At 25.6% G+C, this 23,072-nt stretch overlaps 1 protein-coding gene across 3 annotated transcripts in view; it reads left to right on the forward strand.

The window, feature by feature from the left end:
• LOC113555060 overlaps positions 1-23,072 on the forward strand; it is a 179,478-nt gene that overhangs the window by 113,650 nt on the left and 42,756 nt on the right. The window contains exon 1 of one of the 3 annotated variants that reach the window (XM_026959366.1): positions 19,135-19,219. The exons of the other annotated variants lie outside the window; for them this stretch is intronic. Coding sequence (XP_026815167.1) covers positions 19,195-19,219 — 25 coding nt within the window. The 5' untranslated portion in view covers positions 19,135-19,194. Of the gene's footprint in view, positions 1-19,134; positions 19,220-23,072 lie in introns of those variants that run through there. 3 annotated transcript variants of the gene reach the window in all.

Genomic DNA, 23,072 nt, shown 5'->3' on the forward strand with positions numbered 1-23,072 from the left:
CGTTATGCATATTGTTCACCACTAAATAGATCATTTAAAATCGGAAATGATTCATAGTTTAATGTTATTTATTTATATTTATATTCCAATTTCAATAAACCTTTCAGTTTAACATTATACTAAAGAATTGGGAAAAATGGTTTAACTTTGAAGGGTTACTGTTGTTATAGTAAATATCACTATATTTGTATATTTAAAAGTACATTACACCGTGGTGACTTTTTTTTAAAGATCATATATTTTCATTAAGTTCTAAATAAATAAGATATAAAGAAATTTTATTTTCTGTATTATGTAATATGTAGATTATTATATTTGATATACACGTTAGAAATATCGTCTGGTCTCACCCATAATACACATATTAAACTTACATTTATCATGGTCAGTTATAATTATACATAAGACTCCTTATTAATATTCACTAATTACACAAATAACTAAATCGTATAATGTAATGACACGTAGATACGTAGTTTGTTATACGAATACCATAATTTAAATCTTAACCCTTTTAGTTCCAACTACCGTTATAATGGAATGCACTTCGCCGGAATTTTTTGATAGCGACGAACATTTTAATATTAGAATAGTACGACTAAAACTAAAAATGGGTCTCTGTGTTTCCCAAAATACAATGTTAAAATATTTTTTCTGTATATAATATTTCATCTATAATCGTCAAAAACTAAAAACCTTTTTATTGAAAAATAGTCTTAATTTTGGAATTCTAAAAGAAAAAGCTTTTTACTAAAAATCTTTATTACATTCAATCATAATTCAGGCCTGATAGGGTTAACATAACTTTTTATCTAATAACTATAAAAGAAGAAAAAATAATCGATCTTAATGATGTTATAGTTTTTACTTTAAATTAATTATAAAATGTAATTAAATTTCTATAAAATAATAATATATTTAACGCATAATAAACGTGAAATTATCTGGTCAGTGAGTTACGTATATATTGAACAAAAATCTCGCTGCCACGAATTATTGTAGAATAGTCTTACTTTAATTTTAAACTCTACTTGTTTGTTACATTTTAGAAAAAAATATTTTTAATAAAGCTGTTTCCATAATGATAGATTATGTTGTTCGAGGTTTATATAGGTGGTTTCATTTTATTACATTTTACTTCAAAATATTTAGGGAAATATGAAAATGACAAGTTTAAATAACAAGCAGAATTAAGTGACTAGTCTATTAAATTGTTTAATACAACTTTTCAAGTTTTATTATAGTTACAAATGTTGCAAACTGAAAAAAAATTTAAAACAATTAACAATACAATAATATCAGTAACTTTTTAGGCGGTGCGTTCAAAATATTAAAAAATTATTTTGTCAATATTATATTTTAGACAGTTTAAAATACGTAAGTAACAATGGTTCTTTTTTAAGGAAGCTTAATAATATTGTACTTCAATAATAACTTAATTATTATATAATTTGTTGTGTGATTTTTAATAATGGAGTTTATACGGAGTAATTTTTAAAATACTAAGTTCGTTTTTTTCCTCATGGCTTCGAAACTGCTGTTTTAAATTAAATGGTCCATTTCAATTGTTATAAAGTTGGTTGTATTTTATTTGGCTGTTTAAGAAAATATCGTTAGCAGTACAGGTTTTAATGGGCGATATGCCTACCTAAATACTTTAATATATAGTGCCACTATAATACGTGGTTTGCACGACATAATAATAAATCGCAAAAACTTTGAAGTAGAGACATTAATAAAACTACAACTAGAGACACATTTGTAAATGCTTAGTATATTTAGTCTAGAATATCTTGTAACTCATGAATTTTTTTATGGTGGGGCTTAAATATATCAGTTTCTAATAAATTTAAAAAATAAATAACTAGATTGAAATAATTTAAACATTAAACCTATTGTGATTTTAATTTTACAAAGCCGTTTGATACATCGTAGTGTTATGTATGTGTAAAATATAAAACGTAAATTAGGTACGTAATATTAACTGTGGAAACTATTAAAAATTATAAATATATCTTTTCTAATATAAATATTAAATAGAAAAGGGATCTGAATACAAACGTCTAATAGAGTCATATAAATTATATATACCTAATAAATTACCAATAATTATTAAATAATCAATAAGTGAATGATAAGTATTGTACGTGTTTTTCATGGTATTATTTTCATTGAAAAATCAAACAAGTACATTTTTTTGCTAAAGTTGTATACTAAAACATTATGTTTACAAAGCAAATAATAAAGTTTGATATGAATATTGTTTTACTCGGATCGTGGTTATATATAGATATTATATATATATTGTATACAATATTAAAACGTGCAGCATGCCTAATATTTAAAACGAATTTTGCGGAACATTATTCATTGTGCATTAACGTCATAATAATAGTTTTATATACCTACCATATTAATATGTAGGCATATATTAATCCGAGTAATCTGACTATTTTTAATATACGATAGATTGCCAGTATGTGTGTGTATTTTGAGGAGGGCGGGGGTTATAATATTTCAGTGTTTCAGTTCGTCGAGCACATATTCATTATTTAATGTGCGTGTGTATGCGGGCCACACATCGTTGTTATTCGATTAAATTTTCAGTTTGGATCGATTTATAATAAAGTATATTACAATATTAGTTTATAATATTGTCAGGACTAAGTTCAATAGTAGGTAGTATAGTCGGAGATTACTACAATACGCCAATACGCGTGTCTACGTATAATCGTAAATCAATTGAAATATTCTTTGGCGTTTTAAGATCGAATCGTCACCGTCCAAATAAAATTTTACACGATAAAAATAAATCGTTTTATTACACACCAGTGATTTTTTTTTCATGAACCACTTATTATCTTACAAGCTATTCAATTTTTTAACAATATTTCGTTTATATAATTTATAGTTGAAATAAAACAACAATTAAAAATAAATTATATTTTTTAATATTTTTTGTTGCTATAATTATTGAGGTTTTATTTTATTTTTTTGGATAACAATATATACTTTTAATTTAATATTCCGATGCAAAATATTTTTCAAAATATTTTAATGTATACAATTCAAAATTTAGATGAGTAGCTTATGAGTTAAAATTAGTATTTAAATTTTTGGTGAACGAAGTAGTAGACCAATATTTTGGCGGTATAATTGTACCACTCTACTTCGTTCACTTAAACTTTAAATAGTTTTAATTCATAAACTACTCGTTTGAATTTTTATGTATAAAAATATTCCAAAAATATTCTGCTTCGGAATATGAAATTAAAAATATATAATATTGTCATTTAAAAGAATTGAAAATAATTATAATTATAAAAAATATTAAAAAAAAATTTGTTTTATTTCAACTGTAATTTATATAAAATCAATATTTTAAAAACTGTTAATAGTTTTTGAAATAATGAATGGTTCATAATAAAAAAAAAAATTAACCTTGTATATCATACTATATAAATACACAACGACGGCTATAATTATGATACAACCGTCACGCGGGCACTACAGCTTCTGTAGCAACAGTGAGTAGATCGTTAATCATTCATGGCCTTTGCGTTGAGTTAGTGTAGTATTTATACGTGGAAAGCGGATTAGCAATGATTTATTTGAGCAATTAACACGTTCGCATCGAATTTTCGGTTAACCATAAATTTTATTTTGCTAAGATCGGGCCCTCGCGGTCATCTCTTCGCGTTTAGGCAGCAACGTAACGGCTTCTCTCTCATTCTCTCTCTTCCTCAACTATCGCTTTCCATTTCTCCTTCACGGTTGTTCTTCAACTGTCCTTCCACATCCTACCATGGAAAAAATTTAGTTTAGGACGTTGATCTGAATTCGTATTTTGAATTATTAAATCATTAAATATATTTAAAGTATATTTTTGAGTTTGTAAATAAATAAAGACATTTTAAACTGCAATTAAGCTATTATTATAAATACACGTTATGTTTGTCTGTTCATGATGGCTACACAATAGGTTTAATATATAACTCACAATATGTATACTGCAGCTAGTAAACGCTAAACGAATTGATGTATTATAGAAAATGTACGGAGTTGGTTCTATACAGTTGGCGCAGTTTAGGTACGTAATTTAGTTACAGTTATTTACAGTTAAAAAACCATACATATAATAACAATGATAACAAATTTAAATCAAATAACTATATGATTGAATAAACAATAATTCGTTATCGTTGACTGTTGGTCGTGCATAGAGATTTGTGTTTCGCTGTAGAAAACGTACACGTCGAACAATTACACGTGAAAAAAACTAAGCGACGCGACGGAGAGGCCAGTGCGAACAGTTTTCTCGGAAAACCCACCGTGGGCACCTCACAGTCGTGTTCTACAATACAGTTGTATAATGTAGGATGTAGCGGTGCACCAGCCAGCCACTATTACTCGAATCTTATTTTGGAATTGTTTTGTGGTCGTTATTAAAAAAAATTAACACGTCGCCCGGTAAGAGCCCTGCAAAATTTATTACGCCGACCGGAGAGAATTGTTTTGTTCTATCCGAGTTAAACGCACACGACCGCACCTGGAATGCACAACAAAACTTTTACGCCGTCCAACTCTCTTCACACCCACGCACACCCCGAGATCATATAAACGTTTACGTGGCGGCAGTGCGCCCGGGGCGTACGCCGCAAGCGGTGATCGAAACACTTCAAAAATAGTTGAACCTCGCGAGACCGGTGCGCGCGGTGTATTCCCGGTTTCCGCGCGAACGTCGAGTTCCGTTCGACCGATTTATGGTCGGTAGAAAATTCGTTGTGCTCCACAGTTTGTTTTAATCGCATTGATCAAAACCAATTTACCGAGGTCGTATAGTATTATTATCGTTGTAACGTGTATTACGACCTACATAAGAGTTAACCCGAAGCGCCGCTGTATACGAGTACCAGTGAGTAGGGGACGGATTCCCCGGGCTACCTATCGATTGCCAAACCTATAAGTAATTACATTTTGGATGTTCAGGTTTCACTGAGAATTCATATACTGATCGATACTTTTTTTTTATGTTTGATTATTATCTTACTCGTCAATATAAATAGGAAAATATTGTGGTTTTTTCGTTTGTTTGTATTATTCATTTGATATTAAATGGGTTTTCTGAGAATTCTGTAAAAAGTAAATTCAACCCTCGCTGAAGTCCAACTAGGTATATCATATAATCTCGACGAAAAAACAAATTTAATATTATGATATCTAGATGGGAATAGAATTATACTTTATGTGGTATCCAAATACTTTAATCCAGATTTGGTATGGCGCAATATAAATACCTTTGTCTAAACTAAATTGTTAACAAACACTGCTAAGTCAATATTAAATGTATTATACTATCGTGCTTGTTATGTATATATAATATAATATATACCTAATAACATTTTTTGATTGTCATTTTTGTTTCACCGTTTTCATTTCAGAAGTCAGTATAATAATAATTCTAATGTTATTTAAGTTTCTACATTTTACAATTCTATTAGACATATCTAAATTGAAAAATTATAATAAAATAACATGAAACAAAAATATTAAATTTATGTATACCATAATATATATTACAACCTAAGAGTATTATATTATGTTGTTTTATAAGTAGCTAATAATAAAGCAGCTTATTTTGTTGTCATCCTTTTACCGAAACCCAACATAATGTGGAACGGCGAATTACCAATATGTACTAAAATATTGTTACTCACGTTTCTTATGAATAATATACCGTGTGTAAAAAGTTTTAAACCATATTTTCATATCATATGTTGTATACAAGCAGGTTCAACGTTTATTGTTGCATTATGTTTGTTGAAATTTTAAATGTCTAGTATCTAACCTAATGTAGTTATGTACTTATACGTTATAAGGTACAATACTATAGAAAACTATTGGAAGTAAAAAATGAACTGTTGTCGAACCGTTATAATAATAAATAATACGAAAGAGTTCATAAAATAATATTAAAATAATTTTTGTTATTAATTATTATAAGTAATACAAACCAAACTTAAAACAATCATACGTTTCTCTTTTCAAACCCATATAAAACGAACATGTTTTTGAGGTTATCTTTCTAAATCGATAACACTGTTATCGAAAGAAATTAACTCTTAAAGTGCTAATAAACGCAAGGACGGCGACAGCGGCTCGCCATGACCTTTTATCAAAGAGCGTGCAATAATAATAATAAAAAAAAAAATCATGGAATAGTGTTAGATATGCTATAAGAACCCAAAAGTTAAAATAATTATAATATTATATACTTGATTTTTTTAGTATATTTAAAAGTTTTAGAAGTAAAAATAAAATAAATTATTTTATTAGATATATGTAATTCTTTACTGACTCTTCGAATTAATCATAATAGTAGCGTCTTTTAGTTGTATATATTCATATGTATTATATAATATAGTTGTGAATTAATACGAGTAGAAACTAAAGGATATGGCTGATACTGGTGGCTAAAGATATTAAATTGGGTATCACTTTTTTAGGAATCAAGTTCAAATTACTTGGGTGTAAGATTAAAATAGTTTGTGAAATAATGATAAATTTTATTGTAATTAAAACGAAATTGTCGTAATAAATTATTATTTGTAAAAAAAAAATTAAATTTAATATTTTATTGATAACTTTTCACCACATAAAGTACTTGGAATTTACTATGTACTCCATTCGAAACCACTATTAATTATAAAAAAATACAGCAAAGTCAACTAAAATAACTTAAAAGAACTAATACATACCTAAAATATAAATTAAATTTATACAATTAATCAATTTTACTGAATATAATTAGTTTGGTTACTTGGTATTAACGATTGTTAAAATTCATAAAAGTTACTTGGTAAAATTAAAATAAATTAAGATCAATATATATATATATATAATTTTAAACAAAATATTAATCAATAAGCAAAATCAATACTTTTGGGGTATTTTTTCGTTACGTAAAAACTGATCAACACATCTATAAACTCGGAAGTTAATTCAGAACTATTTCATGAAATTTTAATGAAAACGAAAGAAACAGAACGTGGTTAATGTTAACCACTAGCTGCGTCTTTTAACGAGTCAGTTCGACAAACCTTTTTAATGAATTTCGACGGTAGAATGTATAATTTTTCTTTGAGACTAATAATAAATAACATATTTCACAAAAAGAAATACTTGGATGTTTTAGTGTTTTAAATAAAAATATTCATAATGGTGAAACTCAAAAATATAATAATCGTTATGTGTATATACATCTAAATATTATAGCAAAACACTATCAATTATAACGCAATTAAAGTTAGCCGAAAAAATATGTACAGTGTTTTTCGTGACTTATCATTCGAGATTATGTATAAAATGTATAAAAAATATTATCCCCAATATAATCTAATGAACAGGTATATTAAAAAATGTGTTCTTTATTTATTTTTAAAAAGTTTAGTCGTAAATGACATGACAATTAAAAAATCTCCGAGACGTTGTAAAACCGATTGTTTGCCTAAAATGTTCATTGTAAATAGCGAATAATGTCTTGTGTCAAATAATTTGAACAAAAATATATTATTTAATATAATTTTATTCAAATTTGATGAATTAAACATTTTTTTAGCGGCTATCGTTTAAATATTTTATTTTAACTTTAATATAGGCTATAGTTGTATTTTATATTTTTTGGGTACACTAAAATGTTGAGGTGGAAAGAAAGTTAAAAATTGTTCTAGTTTTAATAAATCAATTACGTTACAAATACCAAATACATAATATTTGTATGTATCAGTATTATTAGAACAATATAAACATCGGATAAGTTTCAAATCGCTTCAAAATATTATTACATTATATCTTAAATAGGTATACGATTTGTGTAAATTATTTTTTAAATATGTGTATACCTGAATAGCAATTTAGGGACAGACAACAAGAAACAATACCGAACGTAACAGTTTAGAATGGGTTTTAGGCATTTCATGAGGTATGGTATAATATTTTATATAGCAGTGTAATGATGAATTGATATTAAATTCAATTTAAATGTTGGCTTGTCAATGAATTCTTGTAGGTAATTACAACGTTTGTTCGTAACAAACTTGTTTGTGCTAGTGTGATTCAAAAGCAAGTAACCATGTCCTATATAGTATATGTCGGTCTGCATTTACTTTTGGTCACTGAAAACCATTTTATCATCACCACGTCTAGCATTGTATTTTAATAAAGCTGACTGAAATGGGTGGTGGAAATAAAATCAAGATAGAATAGTATCAAAAACACCATTAACTGCACCGGAATCGCGTGCTTTATATTATTATGTTGATACGTATAACTTAGCGATGCCAATGGCAATCGGTACGTTTTGTTTTGTACACATGTTCTCCAACACGGAAACACGTCAGTCATCCTCTTCCTACTTTACTTCCGCCATTCCAATGTAGTCACATATAGCTAATATGTATGATATATATGTGTAGACTGTATTATATACCATAGTAGGGCTGAGACCGTTGATTATTTTTATCCTCTATTAACATAAATTTTAAGACCACGAAATGACGTAATTTATATGGGGTTTTTTTTTTTAATCACTAATAAAAATATTTACATAAAACTTTTCAGATTTAAATGGGGAATAAAACCAAAAACAAATTAATTTAGTTAATAACTCGTCAACAGATATAAAAAAAAAAGTTTTTCTTACGGCTGTTTTCAGTTCAATGACTAAAAAAATAATAACGATGTACATTGTACACTTTACACGCGTCTCACATTTGTCTTATACATATTATCTACTTACAGCCTTACAGGTAGTTTAAAAGTTATTATATTTATTTTCTCACATAATCCATATTAGTCTATAATATACGTACATTTTACTTGAATACCTATCTATATGCGCAAATAATCATTGTAAATATTTTCTTAACGAAATTACGATTTGTACACTTATATTTCTTTGTAGTTTATACGAGTTATGTCATAAGCAATCAGTTTTGCATTATAAAATAGTTGTTTTTTTTTTTTTTATATCTTTATAATATATTTCAATAAATTGCATACATTAACATTTGTTAAACAACTGTTAAAATGGTGTTAGGTAAATATATTCACAACAATAATATCCAAACCATTCATGATATTGGAAAATGTTTACTTTTTATAAACACCACACTTTGTGAAAGTCCTAAATGTTGTCATTAGGTCTTTTGGAATTCTATTTAAATACAATATCAAATATTAAAGACTACATTTTTAATTTTGCTAGTGAAATATAGTGTACATTTTTGATACCGTACCGATATAATATGTGAGACACGTCGTTCACTTTAGATTGTAACCTACCGCTTTTCTTTTATAAGTACCTCCAACACGCAACCTATAACTAACTTGTATTTTTGGTAGGTAATAAAAGTAAAAGATAAGATAAAACTGTTTGATGCAAATATACGTATGTTTATGGGTTGCAAATACATAGTGCATAGGGTAATCGTTATAGTGTTCATTGAATGTATCTGCAGCTATGGAATTATTTGTAATGTATTATTTAGTAACTATAGTGACATTTTATATACATTTAAAATGTATTTTAATAGGTCTAATTAATTATAATAAAATTACATTTATGTATAATAAATCGTATTACATAATATATTATATGGTTGATAAGATTTTGTGTATTATTTATTAAGTAGAGTTTTCATGATAACTTGACTCAGATTATTGTTTCTGATGTATCAGAATAGTTTTATATTGTATAACATTTTATATAAATGATAACTATAATTTTTTTTTCATGGTAAAAAAATAATTTCAAAAACGGAATTTATTATCATAGTTAACCATTCTAATTAAAAACAAAATTAATATTGAGTGTACATATTATAATCAACTTAAAAAATGTGCTAGAGCAAAATTAATAATTTTAATGAAACTTTCAAATATGTATATTTTTTTATTAGTGGTTTACCTACCTTTACCACTTAAATAGTTGATTCAAAATTAAAATTGTCTAAATAGGGAATTTTTAAATAGTCTTTGATTAGTGACCTTTGTATATTGTAAGTGGGTCTGTCATATTTCATTTTATATTTTATAAAGTCAACAAACGTTTTAAAAAAATGGGCAGAATAGAAGAATTGACGTGCAAATTGACGTACTATTACTTTAAAGAAAAAACTAATATTAATAGGGTTTGACTTGAACGAAGTGATAACACGCACAGATTTTAAAAACAAATAAACATCATAAAAAATTACGAAAATGTATATTGTATTATATACCATTTTAAACTACCTTTGTTAGGTGAAAATATATAAAATTTTAAACCTAACTAACTTTTTAAAATTATGATTTTTTTCATAGCTTAGAAACATGAAAAAGACTATTTTAATTTTATTTCAGTTTGTTTTAATAGTGCCTAAGATCTGATCTCATAAATCACATAAATACATAGTTATAAACTTAATTTAGAAATAAAAAGTGTATTTGAGGAAATTTAGAAAAAACAAATTTAAGTATAAAAAAAAAATGACGTCGATTTAAACATAATGATTAAATAAGTTATCTTGTTGAAAATTGTATCAAACAAACTAAACATTTAATAACAATATCAACTATTTACTTTTATTTAATTGAAATATTAAGAGTTAATATAATCGTGAATATACGTTTATTTAATAATGCGGTGTTTCTCATAAAAATAATAATATTAGATAAAAAATAAATTTAAACACTCACACTTACACACATACCTATATTTATATTATATATATATCGAACACTAGTTACGTATTTTTATTATACTCTCGTGTTCTGTTTAATTATTTTATGTTTTTATTTTGTTTATTTTTTTTATTGATAAACATTTTTGTTTTTTTTTCAAGCAAAAGCTTTAATGGAAAAATCGTATAATTGAATTGAGGGAGTTGATTATTTTATACCTGTACAAAATATCGCTAAAAGTAACACGGCGTCTTTATGACGAGCTGGGTTTCAGTGCACACCAACTAGGTTAACTTTATGGCTCATTATAATGTGTTCTAAACCCTCGTTTCTTGTACACCAAAACATTAAGCCATACGCGTCTAAACTCTAAAGTTTATGCGACTCGGCACGTTACAAATTGTTGATAATGCATAAGTGCACGTTGGATATTAGTTTTTAACTCATAAAAAAATAAATAACGAAGAAATTTGGATTTAATAGGACACAATGTTGGACGTGAATAATATTTACTCAATTATATAGCGTTATAATATAATAATAATATACTCTAGTTCAAGTTTAATATATACGTATTTAATATAATGTATTTTTACGAAAATAGAATATATCGTATGAAATATGCTATTTGTTTTTTTAATTATTTAACGATCATGTGAATCAAATAAATATTAAAAATAAATTCTCTTAGCCGAAATGGATTTGAAGCAATACAATCCCCAAAATAGAGACATAAACTTATAACTGAAAGGTGCTATAATAAAGGACATACACGAAAACACATACACATATATAGATATATATATATTATAAATTTAATACAAAACCCGATAGATAAAGACCCATTTAGACGATAGCCCTAGCAATAAAACCAAATGTATATACAATATAGAACAATCTAGGTACATATTTTAATTTTGTTTATAACACGGCCAAATAAATATAAAATAATTTAAAAAACACTGATTTAAACTCCAAATTTTAAAGTATAAATTATTTTTTCTATCCATTATTGATATTGAAAAATCCGATAAAATGCTAGATATTCTCTTAAATTTAGTAATTTAATTCTTAACTAAGATTTTAGCCAAAATGATTTTATTCCACGCAAAACAGCGTTATAGTAAATATTTTTATTTCGTTTAATGACTTAAAAATAATCATCACAAACAATCGAAAATAAACGGTATTTATTGATTTTTATTTTTTGTTCAGCGTTATCTTAAATATATTCCAGAAATGATGTATTATTGAGAGTACCTATTTATATATAGTTGATAGTACTAAACCTTTATTTCAGAAACAATAGTAATATTAGAAATTCTAATGAATTACATCAATGATGGAAGAATTGATCAATCAAGGTTTTGTATTATATTTGAACAAGAAAGATAAAAAAAAAAAAATCATCACTAATAAGAAGTTTGTAAAACCATCTAAAAGTATATTGGAATGTATGGCATTTAAAAAAACATGCTTGATACTTTTAATTAAATGTTTAGAAATATAAACACTATTTATCATTCAATCATATTGATTTTTTTAAATTAATATTTCTTATTTTTTTTTTTAGAAATAAACCATGCCGCGTTGGTCATTGGCTGACATTTAACATTTATTTTTTCTTAATACTAGTAATTTTGATAATGTTAACATATTATAGTTTAATTGTTTACAATAAATTTTCAATTTATATTTCTTTGATAAATTTTAGTGTTTGCTTATTTGTTGATTCGTTCAAACCTAGGGATTAATGGATAAACTCTAGAATGTTATTTTTTATTCTAGCAGTTTCTGTTTGTTTGCATTCGACGAGAATATTATGTTTAATTATTAAATGGATTCCACATGTTAGGCACTTGGTCTTTTAATTTTTGTTAATTAAATCAGTGTTTCCCAACTGGTGTTCCGTAGAACCTAAGGGTTCCGTCAGCTGGTGCTAAGGGTTCCGTGAGAAATTTGTAAAAATATAAATTAATTAATAATATTTTTGATTTGAACTATGATTTGAACATAGAAGAGCTCCAAAAATTATAAGGGGGTTTCACAAAACGTTCATGCTCCTGCAAAGGTTCCGCGAGTAAAATAAGTTGGAAACACTGCATTAGATAGCCGTATAGGTAGCGGGTATGTCCTATACTTAAACGTGTTAATAATACTTCTTCTTTTCCAATATATTTCTTATTATTTAATAATATAGTTTAAAAACGTACACTAAAAAAACAAAAAAAACTAGTTTACTAATTAAATTAACAAACTATTTAAATACATTATAATGATAAAATTTAAAATTTATACTCACGCTTATTAAAATATAAAAAAAACTAGTAATTACCATATTTTAATAGATATTATTAATTGTATATATTTAAATATTTATATTTATACGAATTAAAAACGAAAAAAAATCGATGATATTTCTCTATTATGTAGTCAGTATTCCTCATAATCAAGAGTCGTTCTAAAGAATATTGTATTAAATTAAAATTTGAACTTTGAAAATTATTGTAATACATTATACACCAGAAACGATTTCGAGTGGAGGTCTGTTTACTTATATTTCCAAGAACATTTTTTATATATCTATATTGCTTTAAGAAACTAATAATTATTTGGAAATGTCGAGTTATAAACTTATAACTGTATATAAATGTTAATTTATAACAAAAAAAAAAAAAAAAAATTGATTTTGTCCAATAACTTTTTTTGTGAAAATTTTCCATTTTTTCCTAAATTATTTTGAAAAGAATTACATAGTCTTAGCCTAAAAAGTACTAATTGAAAACTAGATTCAATTTTTTACCAGAAATTACCAAGTTGAAGATTAAATCAATTTTACTGATCCAAAAGCAACAACAAATACACCCAAAAAATAAAAATATTATAAATCCAATACATCCCTCAAAATATAAAATGTTTTAGTTTATATTAATAGTTATTTGGTTAAAAATTTGATTGAATTAATAATTATAGTAAATATAACATTTTCAACGAATATGTAATTATAATTTAGAAACTTTACTTTAATGTACTAATGCATCGTAAACACAAAAAATATACAATATCATATTAATCTCCTTAAATAAAATTATTTCCTAGTTTTATAAAAGTTAAAGCAATTTTAGATTTAGTAGTTTGATTCCCTTGTAGTTAATTCAATAAATTGTTTACCAATTAAGTATAAAAAAAGTGTCTAAATAGTTACAATTAGAAAATATATTTCACAAACTAATTACTGCCAATTAAAGAAATTAAAAATTGTTTATACTTAAATATGGTTACTTGATGTTTAGTAGTAGTTCAAATATCTATTATATACATTTGTATATTATGAGGCTTTTTTATTTTGAATTCTTTTAAATCGTATTGAAAATAATTCTTATTTTTGTTTTTTTTTTTAAAAAAAATATTATATTATAATGTATTTACTTATTGAAAAGAATTTTACGAGCTACCATATTGATTTAAAAATATATTTATGTATACAAAAAAATAATAGAAAATAAAACATTCAAATGTCATTATTTTCTGATATTTTTTATCTATTTAAGTGTCAACAAATGTAAAAATACTTGTTTTTTTAAATAGTAAGTTTTTTTTTGCGCATTTCTAGAAAATAATTAGACATGGTGATTGTTATTCTATAAACTCTTAATTTTACTGTAAAAAGCAAAAAATAAATAAATCATAACAAAAGTTTAGATTAATTATTTTAATTTATTAATTAAAAAATAAAAATGTTTATTATATTTTTTATATTTAAGATAAATACATTATCAAATTGAACAAGAAATAATTATTTTTATTGGTAAATACATATTATTAGTTATTTTATTATTTATAATTTATATACTAATTAAACATTAATAAAATCACCAATTTTTAGGTATTTAATAATATTTACATATGATATAATTTAATTTCGTCATTATTATTTTTATTCTGGAAATTGTGTACCTATCTACTTCAATTTTTGTTTCGTTTCCCACCTGTTTCCAAGGTTACCATTATACCAATATCATTATAATTCTGGTTAGTTAGAGATTTAGATATTTAATAAATGATATATTACCGATTTTCTTATCTTGCTCTCAATTAATGATGCTCATTGATACTATTACAAAACCTATTTGGTCTGATCTATATATCATATGTAACTATTTCGAAAATAATCCAAAATCGAATGAAGTTGTATTAAGTTTATAAAAGTAATTAACTACATTTTTTTAGGTCTTAGCGAATTTAGAAAATTATCATATTCAAATAAAACAGTAATATTTATTTATTTTTATATATATTTTAATAATATAATGTACACGTCTTAGTTTAATTTTTTTTTTATTTTGCATTTCAAAGCAGTACCTAATAGCTTTGAAATGATGTCATTAAAAGTAAATTATATTTCATCATACTAAATCATTCATGAAAATAATTCTTTACGGAAACAAATATTTACACATTTTAATAATTTCTAAATTATTTTTGAAAACGCTTTAAAATATTATCATACATATTTTGATATTTGTATTCTATAGAAAATGATAAAAATATCAAAACTGTCGTATCAATTCAGATAAAAGTAGTCACAGGATTTATTCATAACCATAAAATGTAATAAAAGAATTTTTGTAAATTTGCATATAATTTATGTTCATTCTTGGCTATCCAATGTTCCAATGTGAAAATAAAATAATATATTTATATATGTGTGTGTGTTGTATTCATAACGATTTAAAAATGCATGTATGTTTTATAATAATTACTATATCAAATTTTAAAATTAATTTGTATTATTATTTATATACTTTTATTTATTTCCATAAGAATTTCTTATTATATAACTCTCGAATCTCAATCCATAATCGTTATATAAAAAAAAATATATAGTTTATATTATAAAGTATTGTATAAAACAGTAACATGTAAATGTATACGCTTTAAAAACACATTTGTTTTGAATTTAAATATGTGTATTGATTTTGATCCATTTAATATTATGTAACAATTTCTTCTTTTTGTTAGATTCAATATTCACAATATTTTTTATAATTATTATATATCTATCAGATAAACTTGTGTTAAGGTATTTCATTTTGAACGTTTAAACATTCAGTGTAGTATGAGCTAATTGTTATGATATATAAATAAACGATAAGACCAAAAGCAAATTATGGCGGAAGCACTACAGAAGCACTACCTCTAATTTCAGCTTGTGATAATGTGATATCATAATAACAATATAAAAAAAAAAGATATTTCATTGAGAAATAGTTTTATGTTTCACTTCAGTATAAGAACTTATTTGTATTCATCTATCAAAGATATAAAAATGTGTTTGTAATTTTTTTTAAATTTACTTTCCAATACATTAAATATATAAATATTTAAGGAATTTTAAGTATTCAGACTCGATAAACATATTTAAGCATGTGGTGTTGAATAGAAGAATACATTTCGATTATTTATTCAAACAACAATATGAATGTTTAATATAAGTAATATAGCTTGATTGTGTAGTTGTTAACACTATATTATAGACGTAATATTTATAGTTTTTACCTTTAGAAATGCAATTCAAACAACTTAATTTAATACTTTATATAAGAGAGTAACGAATGTTGACGCACCCTGTTGATTTGCATTTTCTTTATTAAAAAGTCAATATTATTATTAAACTACTTATCGCATTCGTGTAAATATCTGTCAATGAAATGCAATAACATTTTCTTCTCGCTGTTCCGTAATAGCCCGCTTTTATTAGAGAATTTGAAAATAATATAAATAAAATAACACTGTGGCTTGATATTATACTGACGGTACGGAGTGTATTCAGTTTCGTTATGATATATTAATATATATTCGTATACATTGTTTCGCTAAATTCGATTTTCATGCATGTACATTATACACCAGCCTCACTTAATTTGCATGCAATTGAAATTCTTATATTTCAATTCCACTAAGTAACGCATTGTTTGACAACACTTTGGATATACATAAAACAGCCCATAACATCAGCTTAGTTTTTAATTTATATTTTCGAAATAAAGATGTAGTTACCTAGTTATTTGATCTAGATATTCATCCCGATGGATTTTCGATGTAAAAATGATAAAATTCGCAAATACCAAAATACCTGGTATGGCGGTCGCCCACACAACTTAATATATTTATATGTTCATTGTACAATGTGTCCCGGAGGGATAAACTTTGACTGGCTTCGTATGAAAATATATACCACCACCCACATACATTTTTTTGTTGGGCGTCCATATACTCATATATACTACACATTTTTTTTTATTTATATACAAAACAATTATTTAACCTTTTAGGTATTTTTTTTCATTTAAATGCTTTATCAAAAATCAACCGAACGTGATAGGTATAAAATAATTGTACAATAATTATAAACAAGGATAATTTTTGGGGGTTTTCTCACTTAATTTAGATTATATTTTCACATAAAGCCGGCTTTTTACTTCCTTCTGGGAGACATAGTATATTATATTTTATATAGAATTGACGTATTTAGTAACAACTGATCTTTATTCTTACAATCAAGAACTTAGATCAAATTCTGTTGCTTCAATTAGCATTGTTACAGTCCTTCTAATAACTTTGATTTTTGACGAACATAATATTATATATGCTAAGAGTTGAGTATTTGCGTTTGTAGTTCTGACGGCACAATTAATAATTATATACAATATATGCTATGTATACGTATTTTTGAATATGTTATGCTAATAGCTTACGTTGATATTAAATCACTTGAGCAATTAAATAAAATGTGATTTAGATTACTTATAACTACTATAATAGATATAATAGACTAATATAATAGATTAGTGTAAATTATTAATTGGAAATTAGTGAATGAAAAAATGGTGCCAGACATTTTTCATACGACTCATTGAGTTGTCATTTTTAGTAAAATTATTGTTTATAATATTATCTTATTATTTACATTTGTATATCTATTATTATTTTTTTGAAATATTATACAATCTAGCTGTAGTTTGAAATTCGAGATGGTAATAAAAAACTAACTATTGTAAAGAACAGTCAAAAACAGCAACAGCACTTACGCTGGCACTGAATCGATATATGGCATTTTGCCCTTTGAGTCACCCTGAGGAACATTAGCGTTGTTTTACGTATACTGTGCTATTAATCTTTACAAAAATAAGTGAATTAGACATAAAATGATCATTTATTTGATAGTTATATAATATTATTTATTATGATTACTTATAATACAATGCAAATAATATGATAGGTAAGGTTAGACCAAGGAATATAAATAAATAAATAATAAATATAATTAATAAAGTATTGCTTAGTTTTAATATCATTTATTAATAATGTGTTAAAAAAGATCTAAATTAAGTATTTAAGTTTATTTTATATTTATGTCATAATTGTATTTAAAGACATCCAATTGCTTATGATCACTTATTATGATTGTTGTTCAACAATGGCTTTCATCAGTGATTACAATAACTTCAATAGAAGTAATAATATAATATTAGACCATAATCGTTGATCATTATTCATTAGGAACCATTCATCAATAATCACTACTGTATAATTATATACAAATTATGTTTTATCTTAATTTCAGCTATGTTTATTCTTCATACAATTTACAGTTATTACCTGTCATTTTATAGTGTTTTATTAATAACACGAAGTATACAAATACGTATGATATATGATTTATCATATTATGATTGAAGGAAAAACATAATAATAAATATCATTATTCAAATACCCTACACATAATTTTTTATTCTAAAATAGAATTATAAATCATACATCGATACTTAACATATCAGTTTATTTAATTTGTGTTCTTGTCATATTTAATAATTATTAAACATTCCTATACTGTGTACGCCTGTATTATGTATAAATTATATAAATCAACGTACATTCTATGTTAGTTAATATTGGAATAATATGCACAAAAATAAATAAAATACGGTAAGTACTGTTTTATGTATATGAATGTATACAAATGAACATTTTTTATTATGTGTGTGAAATGAGCTTTTTTTATTGATCACGAATAAAATTAAGCTCCATTAGCACCACGTACTGTAATATTTATGACATTTAAAAATGAAAATATTTTGGATATTAACCTATAGCGTTTAAATAATAGGTACGATGAAATAAACTTTATAATACAACGTTGTATTATAATAATCTGTTATATTTTATTATTTCATAATCTTATTAATATAACATATGTTATTTTATTATTTTTTATTTTTCTAATTACAGTTAAAATATTCACTTGTTGCCGATTAAATATGCTCCGAATCCGCGCCCCATTTTACATGTTGAATGTACAATTATTTTACGATAGCGAGAACCCGTCACTGCCACCGGAACGTAATCAGCGCACTTCGCGTGTTGGTTTATTCATCCGCCGTCGCCGCACGTTGTATCCAAAATTAGGGGATGCACATCCGCGATGTGTGCGCCGGTACCGTATAAATGAGCTTGCTTGTGTGCGTATGTGTGTTGTGCATTAAGTAGTTCAATATGCACGATAAGGTTGGCTCAGCTCCGAACACCTTTCCGTGTTACAATTCATTCATATTGTAAAATCTCGTTTGCTCATATTGTTTCGCTCGTCTCTATCACTATACGGTTATTATAACTGTTATTCTTACCGTTATTATTATTATTATTATTATTATTATTATTATGTAATACGCCCGAGATTTTGCAATAGTGGCAGAGGCTGGTACGGCAGTATGATGTGCTGGAGGGTTTCAGGTTGAACACGGCGGTAGTCTGTTTGATATGATCGTATGGGCGGCGGGGTGGCGGTAGACCTGGTGGCAACGAGCGCAGACGGTTTTAAATTAAGGATACACTTCGTAGTGAACGAACCCTTTAATAAGTACACGATGAAACTCATGTACACCTGATAAAACAATACGAGAATTTCTCGCGCAAAGTTCTTGGCTTGGAGTCGCGTCCCTCCACACCACCGTGCTACGGCCACCAGGAAAATTTAAAAATAAGACTCGGTAAATGGTTTTTGCACTAACGCAAAGTCTTGAGCAGGCTCGGTCACCCGATAACAATAGAAACTCCTTGGTTATTATTATTATTACTGTTATTATATATGGGTACATACTACATTTACTATATACATACACCGCAGTTATAAGCATTAATACGTTCTTGCCGTTTTTCAGGTATATAATATATCGTTGTTGTTGGAAATCGAAAATTACCATTGCTTATGAAACTTTGATAACTACCATTATTCCAGACATTTATATACAATAATATTCCAATGCACAACTTTGTGTCAGAGATTCTACACAACAATATGATTAACGGTTTATGATTTCTTAGTGCCATTATTTAAATCATTGATTTTAATCTAAAATTATTAATTTTCGGAATTTATAATTGGCTCTTCTGCTATTTGTGTTGTACAACATATATATTAACATTTTAAACGAACGGGTAAACATCAACTTCTATGTTTAAATTAATTTAGTGTTGTTTTAGTTATGTGTATTAAATATTCAAACATATAATATGTTATGTATTTTATTAATACTTGGAAATAAGTATTCATACGAATAAATAGATAAAAGCAAAATTATTTTATTTTTCATTGAAATAGGTCATTACAATTTAATTCTCTCAATTAATGTTTTCGGTTAAACTATCATTTCATATGTGTCTCTTTGGATTTTTATGAAACCCTCGAGGATACCAATAATTTATGTTCTATACTCATTAAATTATAAAAGGTATACCTACAAAGACGCAGAATTACAGCGTTTCCCTTAGCAACAAACCATTCATTTTATATCGCATTATAATATGAACAACAAGTAAATAATATTTAGAACTTATTTATTTTTTATAGCATTGATAAAAAAAATGTAATGTTTTTTTTTTTTAATATTAATGACCAAAGGATATTAAAAAACAAAGTTATTACACTTATTGCTACTAAAACAAAATAAAATATTTTTTTCTCATACATTCAGTTTTCATGTTATAATAGATAAATGTATAAGTAACGTAAATTTATAAATTAAATTAACTTAGCTACTCAAAACGTAATTGATTTGTAGATTATTTTTAATCACGACAAAAAATAAATATTTTTATTTCAATAAATCAAACTTTGTAGATATTTCAATGAATGTGTGCAAATTATTCCTTAAAGTTGGCATTATATAAAACTTAATTAAAAAAAAAAAAAACATTGTTTACAACAACAAAAATAACGAGTCAGTTGTTCGTTAGCTTTATGGTCAATATGATGAGCAAATAACTTCAATATTGACTGAAAAATCGTTGATTTTTTAGTGATAAAAATGTGGGGAAAGAATAAAGATGGGCAATTTTCGGACGATAAAAATCTCGTAAGCTACATTGATGCCTTTCGGGGTAATAATGAAAATAGAAGTTTTAAAGTAAATGAAGTCACAAGCGTTGTAAATTAATTGTATAGTTTAAAGTAGATGAGAAAATAATAATTTTGTTCTTACTTGGCATTTCCTTTGACTAGATTATTTGATTATAGTAAACTTCAGTGGAAAACTTATTTTTCCCTATCTCCTTAAACATTTCTCGACACGTGCGTAAGCGTTATGACGTCACAGTTTCGTTGTAGTCGTTTCTGTTATTGATAATTTGTTAAATTTGTTCAACAAAACTTTTATTTCCCAAGGGAATTCGCAAGGAATTTGCGAAGTAAGAACAGTAAGTATGGCTTGATTCAAGGCCATATACGAAATAAATACAAGTGAGATAAAATATTTTTGTATGAATTTAATTTTGATATTACAACAAATTATTCATCGTAATTAACTGTTTAATATTAATGATTTCATATATATTTCCTACAATACATTTATGATTATTTAAGTAATAATATATGAGTAAATATAATCAAAATAATAATAATAAATGGTTTTGCAATTATGCAAATAATTAAGGTGTTAAAATATTGAAATAAAAAAAAATACGTACAACGTTAAAAATATCAAACAACTAAATACGTATACATTACAGAAAATAAATCATTTGATGGATAATTTTTCGCATACTAATAAATAAAAATATACAATCATACAAAGTGTTTAAAATAATAGAAGTAATGTAGGTCATATTCCGTCATACTATATTAATAACCATTTTACATAACCTTAGATCTTTTTATGTGTATCAGCATTCTACCTATCAATATATAAATGTATTGAATTCGTTAAATCCCTCTACGTGATCAGAATATCTTATGTTTGTAGACCAAAACATTTTTTGGAAACGGTTAAGAAGGTTCATGGTAAAGGAGAACAATCTTGTTGATTTAGCAAATAGGTAGAAAGCCCGATCTCCCACATTTCCTGAGTATAAACGACGTCGCCAGAAACTTGACCCTATTTATGGATGGTACGGGAAAAGAGGCGAAAAAGTTCGTGCTCATATAAACACACGGTTGTCGATCTTTGAATAATATATAGTTCCAAGTTTGGCTCTAGAATTGTGGTAAAACGAGCTTTACGAGTTAAGGAAACTTCTGTGTGTATTGATTTCTAAAATGAAAGGAAAATGTTAGAAATGATTTCAAATTCATAAGTGACTAGAAAGGATTCATAAAAAAATAATTCTTATATGAAAGTTTTGATAGTTTTGTGCATAATGAAGTGCTTTTGATAAAAATGTATTTTTTGAATACAATAGTTCACAACAACTATCAAGTATATAATATATATTTTAAATAAAATTCCATATACTTAAAAAAATTAATCAACAAACAGCGATAGCTTATTCTTATCAGCCGTATCAAATTTAAAACGTCGAAATGAAAAGTTACGGTTTTATCTCTACCGTACAATTACAAAAAAAATTAATATACAGTAAGAAAATTAGGTATTTTAAAGATACGATAACTAGATTTATGGACTACGATATAACATGTAAAAACATACTTTGAAGTAAGAATAGTTCTATTAATATTTCTACTAATCAATTGTATCATCTCTCATCACGTAAAATATATTACTCTCAGTATGATGTACCTAATAATATTCTAAATACTTAAACGTATTTTATATTTTATATAATTTTTACCTTTGGCCTTCCAACGTACTAACTAAATTCAATTTTCTACCAAAAACTTTCTCCAAAATTAAAAATTAAAGACATTTTACTGCCTAAAAATTTGATTACGTACCAACAATTTAATAATAAAAACACATATTATTTTAAAATCAATACATTTATCACTCTTCTTGAAAATTAAAATTATCAAATTGTATATATACCTTCTAATTTACAGAATTTAATTTTTAAAA

Source organism: Rhopalosiphum maidis, chromosome 2, assembly GCF_003676215.2.
Source record: "Rhopalosiphum maidis isolate BTI-1 chromosome 2, ASM367621v3, whole genome shotgun sequence".
Classification (NCBI taxonomy): Eukaryota; Metazoa; Arthropoda; class Insecta; order Hemiptera; family Aphididae; genus Rhopalosiphum; species Rhopalosiphum maidis.